Below are 5,139 nucleotides of genomic sequence, written 5' to 3'. Positions count from 1 at the left end.
TGAGAGTAAGTACGTTAATTATATCCCTTGTAGGAGTAGGTGGTTTGTTAGGGGTGAACGAAAGTTTGTTAATCACTCCTCTTACAGAAGTAGGTGGTTTGTTAGGGGTGAGGCTAAGTACATTTATTCTATACCTTATAGAAGTAGATGGTTTGTTGGGGGTGAGTGTTAGTACGTTAACCACACTTTATAGAAGTAGGTCATTTGTTAAGGATGAGATCGTGTTTGGCGCTATGTCCCGCCATCAACATCATTTATGAGACATTTTCAGACCCTCTGACTCCACAGACGGTAGGCTACATCGACCTTTGTGAGGCCAGTGATTTTAGGTCGTGTTGATGGGTACAAAACAGTTCAGTTGAGCACATAACCAGGATGAATTTTATGCCTTACGGCTATGAGTATAAAGATCAATGTTATTACGAAGTGGGGTTGTATTGCTATATCCTCCAGGAAGAATGTACTTGTATGAAAATACATTGTTGTTATTATACAGATGCATATTCCCTACAATACCGTTAGCCAGTTTACTAATTAAGACACGTGAAGATACGGGTTAGCAATTACCTAAAGTAAAACATGTTTGTAAGAGGCGAGAAATAGGGATCGGGGGTACATTTTTCGTCAAATCGTAACTTTCGTAAATGCTCTCATTGTGTCAATCATTCGATTGTCTGGTTCAAATTCAATTACATACGGACTACCTTGTTAATGGGATATCACCGGACGTGGCGTTAACCAACGCATAAATAAAATATTATAAAAAGTGCTGACGAAGTTTTATTAGTAAGTGACCATGAGTCACTGTAAACAAGGAACCCATATGCCCTCTTAATACAGCTGGTAAATGAGGAACATTCGAAGCCTCCACCCCAACCTCTAGGAACAACAGAACAAATATAACAAAAACAGAGAATGATGCTCTATAAATATGAATTTTGTGTGATTACATGTATAAACATGCTTTCTTTCATTTACAAAACCCCCAAAACATGAAATTTGAGCAAAAGTAAATATTCTCGCCCATGGGCGAGGTAGTTTTTAATTTTGAGTTTTCGAAAACATTTTTTTTCCCCTCAGCATATATTTATGATAACTGCATGTTGAATTTTGCCAAATCCTTTGTCAGAAACTTGCGAGTTTCTTGACTTTGGGGTTCTGGTTAAACTGTGACGTGTTGATATAAGAAACGCTGTTATCAGCCATTTGAATGACACTTTCTGTGGTGAATGTGGGCTAAATATTTTAGTTAATGGAAATACATATATAAACGCAAAATATTTGACTGATTAACCAATCAAAATCCATGAAATCATTTGCAATTTATGTACGCATTTATCAATTAAACTTAATAGTCTTTGTAAACACGATTTTACTCAGTATGTTTTTTCCATGTGTGTACACAGTATGTTTTTTCCGTGTGTGTACACAGTGTATGTTTTTTTCCTGTACGGTGTTTCTCTAGTTCCATCCGGTCTATAAAATTCACAACTGTTACTTTTAAACTTGCAACTAATTTCATGCCACAAGATATCGGAAGACAACCTCCTAAACATCCACAGAACTCGTTCACCATCACCATCAAGCATCCCTGTACACACATCTGTCAAGCAGCTAGGAGCAGGTCTTTCTTGCTGCACCTGTTCAACTGGTTAAATGAGAGTTTGACGTCCCTATCCAGAAACTCATCACTCTAGCTAGTTGTGCAGGTTCCTTAGTACAACAGGTTAGCGTAATGTAATGGCCGTATGATTATGATGAGGAATATTTGGAGCATATTAAAAGTACCCATCCAACTAAATAAATCCGCAACCCGTTTTTCATAACAAAGTCAGTTATCTGTTTGCCGCTTTGCACTGTATTTCAGTTGTATAATTTTCTGCGGAAGTTTGGTTGGTGCTTAACGCCACAGTATTCTAGCTATATGGCGGCGGTCTCTAAATAATCGAGTCTGGACCAGACAATCCAGTATTCAACTACATGAGCACCGATCTAAGTAAATGGGATACGATGACATTTGTCAACCAAGTCATTGAGTCTGACCACCCGATAATGTTAGTCGCCTCTTACAACAAGCATGGGTTACAAAAGACCCGGATCTCCACAGGTGTTCTGCGGAAGGAGGTGGGGTAAAATTGGGACTTATGGTGGTTTCATTGTGCTAGCTCAGTGAAATACCATGTTTCATTTTAACATGGCTACCCCACTCACATACACTGACCTATATTGTCCTAAGAAGAAGTGTAGATTTTGCATTTCACTATAAGGCAAGAACATACATTTTGAAACCAAAAGAGACTGTCACAGTGCATCTTTGTTACAGTGCTGTCTGCAATAATTTTCGAAAACTGTATCACTCTGTTCCAAACGAAAATGGCATTCAGTCTACTATTGCTCGTGGTTACATGGTTACAGCTGAATATGTAGTATCTCAGCGTACAGAGAGACACATGTTCAAAACAAGCATCTATCATACATACAGTGTGACTAGAGACTAACAGACCCACAGGGCATTATTTTGTCGACAGACGCTTTTGTGTTTTAGTTCACCTGACTAAGAGTCAAGAGTTGTCATGACAAATATGAAAGTCCGACAGCGGGCGGAAAACGGAAAAAATGGTACTTTGGGTGTTTTCATATAGCATGTCATCGATGTCTGCCGTCCCAACTCGCTTCTTTTCGTAAGCAGCCAATGAATCAAGCCGTTCGTCAGCCTCTTTCCGTAGAATTCAAGTACTCGCGCCTTTTCCGTAAGCGGTCAGGAATCAAGCAGTTCGCCACAACTCTCACCTTTCCGTAACTTGGTTATTCATGTTGCGTCATAACTGTGATATATCGGCATTTAAAACCGTATTGTGGCGTCGTCCTATTCTTCTTGTGGCTTCTTCAAACAATGGAAAGTCTGAAAAAGTTGTGTCCATGCCCTGGGCATTCCGTGAGAATGACTGGACATTCTGATTTTCGTCTGTAGTACAAGTATGAATTTGGCTCGCGGCAGTGACAGACCAAGCTCCCAAGGGTCAATATTACAAACTTCTATAGAACACATATTCATTTGTTTGAGTGGCATTCTAGAAGTTGGTGGTATAGAGATGACAAGACTTTATGGATGATCAACTTCTTTATTTTGACAATGGCGACGTTTCGGTATAGATGCTTATACCGTTGTATGCTTGTAAACGGTAAAAGCATCTATACCGAAACGTCGCCATTGTCAAAATAAAGAAGTTGATCATCCATAAAGTCTCGTCATCTCTACACATATTCATGCCAAAAATGAGAGGTCGATATGAAAAGTCTTCACGGTACCTTTTTCTTCCAGGCTGGCTTCGTGCGACTCAGTTCTTTGAGACTGTCGGGTTGATCGCCATTGGAATAGCAGCTGTCATCTTGTTCCTCTCCCTAGTTGTGCAGTCGCTTCGGAACAAGAAGCTCGTCACCATCCTCAACGCGCTGACCTGCTTCGTTGCTTGTAAGACTGTTTGTTTCACATTCTGGTTCATTTCAAACGTAATTCGTTCCTCAATAAGAGCATCTGCTTTTTACCCAGATTCGAACTAGCGGAAAAAACAATTTAGATGTTGGAGGATGTTATGATAAATAAAAATAATAAATTCTTTTACATTGCGGGCCAAAGAATAGCATACACCTGAAAATTGAGTTATGACATCAACATACAGATATTATCAAAACGTTATTAGGTGTGAAACAGTCACGTTAACACTGTAAACTTTAGGTATAATAACTTAAGGTATAATAACTTTAGGTATAATAACTATGATACCCATAACAAATAGTCCGCCTATTAAATAACTATTTCTTGATTATCTAACTGATAGACACCATCAATGCTCATGATGTCAATCACCTGATTGTGTTGTTCTCGCCTTGTATTAACTACATTATTTACAGACACAGCTGGAACATTTCTAATAAACAACAAAACAACACTCATTTATACTATGTTCTGTCTATCGCAGTTGGAACCATCATTGTCGGCGCCATCATCTACGCCTCCCGGAGCAACAACAGCAGCTACCTGAGCTGGGCGTTCGCGCTGTGCATTGTGGGGGCAATACTGGAGGGCGTGGCAGGCACGCTAATCCTTGTGGGGTCGTTTGCGACCAGAAGTTAATATATTCTTTGACAACATCAGGCGCATCTGGCGTTACGATCTACCGTTACCTGGAAGTCTATCAGTACTTTCTTCTCATCAGGTTAACAACTTCCGGAAACCAGAAGTGAATATTCCTCGTTTCCTCAGTCGCCGGATGTTTGGGGGAATTCACAGCAAATTTGCTTCTGAATCTAATTGGCTGATCACTTGATCGTGACTCGTAGTCTGGAAATGGAACAATTAATTTAATTAATCACCATTGTGAACTTACAAAAAGCTTACATCAAATGAAAACAACTGGAGTTTACATAAACCTGAAAATGATTAGTACTATGTAACCGAGATGTGCGATGGGGTCCGGAAGTGGTTACATGATACTACATGATCCAACAGTCATGACATGATCCTACATGACTCAAAGATTGTACGAGTTATATCGGACACAATCAGGTCTCTTGGCAAGGTAGAATGTAGTAATGTTTGTTACTGTAGACTGCATTATCTAACTGGCAGTCAAAAACACACAAGGAAACGCCTTCTTAAAGGCACAATGTCACACATTTTCGACAATATCTTGTCCTATATTATATACATTGGGGCATATGCACTCACTTTAGCTTCCTATTGATGCAATAAAGACTTATTATCCCTTACGACTTGCCTGAAATCGATAATTGAAACTTCGAGTCGAACAGCTTCCAAAGAGAGAATACTTGCCATATATGAAATGTAAACAATTGCTCCGTACATCGAAAACTGTCGCACGCGGTGTTGTCGGTGTTTGCCGAACTGGTTTCAATCACAAGTTGTACGTAGGATATTCGTAAGAGCGCCTCGAAGGGACATAACTCTAAGGGTTTGCTTAGAAATAATGTTCAACCGGTTGAGGGGCGCGAGAGTCGATTTAATGCAACGTTGCATTAATTCATTTGAACTTTTAATTTAATATTTTAATCTAAATACATAATTGGTTTTGGAATAAATTATATGGTAGCTTCCCTGAGGAATGATAGTTAGTATTA

At 39.3% G+C, this 5,139-nt stretch overlaps 1 protein-coding gene across 1 annotated transcript; it reads left to right on the top strand.

Annotated features, from left to right (window-relative positions):
* Positions 1-213: 213 nt before the first annotated feature.
* LOC124269963 lies at positions 214-4,519 on the top strand. Its single transcript, XM_046704962.1, has 3 exons — positions 214-310; positions 3,323-3,472; positions 3,981-4,519. The coding sequence occupies exons 1-3, from the start codon at positions 214-216 to the stop codon at positions 4,133-4,135; spliced, it is 402 nt and encodes a 133-aa protein (XP_046560918.1). The 3' UTR covers positions 4,136-4,519.
* The last annotated feature ends 620 nt before the right edge of the window (positions 4,520-5,139 follow it).

This window comes from Haliotis rubra, unplaced genomic scaffold (assembly GCF_003918875.1).
Source record: "Haliotis rubra isolate DU_JTF1 unplaced genomic scaffold, ASM391887v1 Scf149, whole genome shotgun sequence".
Classification (NCBI taxonomy): Eukaryota; Metazoa; Mollusca; class Gastropoda; order Lepetellida; family Haliotidae; genus Haliotis; species Haliotis rubra.
The sequence above is the reverse complement of the archived record's forward strand: the minus strand, read 5'-3'. Positions and strand labels throughout refer to the sequence as shown.

Excerpts from the sequence above, each read along its gene's own strand:
- LOC124269963 (XM_046704962.1), top strand. The coding sequence starts at position 214 with ATGAGATCGTGTTTGGCGCTATGTCCCGCCATCAACATCATTTATGAG. Across the intron at positions 311-3,322 it reads GGTAGGCTACATCGACCTTT|GCTGGCTTCGTGCGACTCAG; the intron begins GTGAGGCCAGTG and ends TTTTTCTTCCAG. Across the intron at positions 3,473-3,980 it reads GCTGACCTGCTTCGTTGCTT|TTGGAACCATCATTGTCGGC; the intron begins GTAAGACTGTTT and ends TGTCTATCGCAG.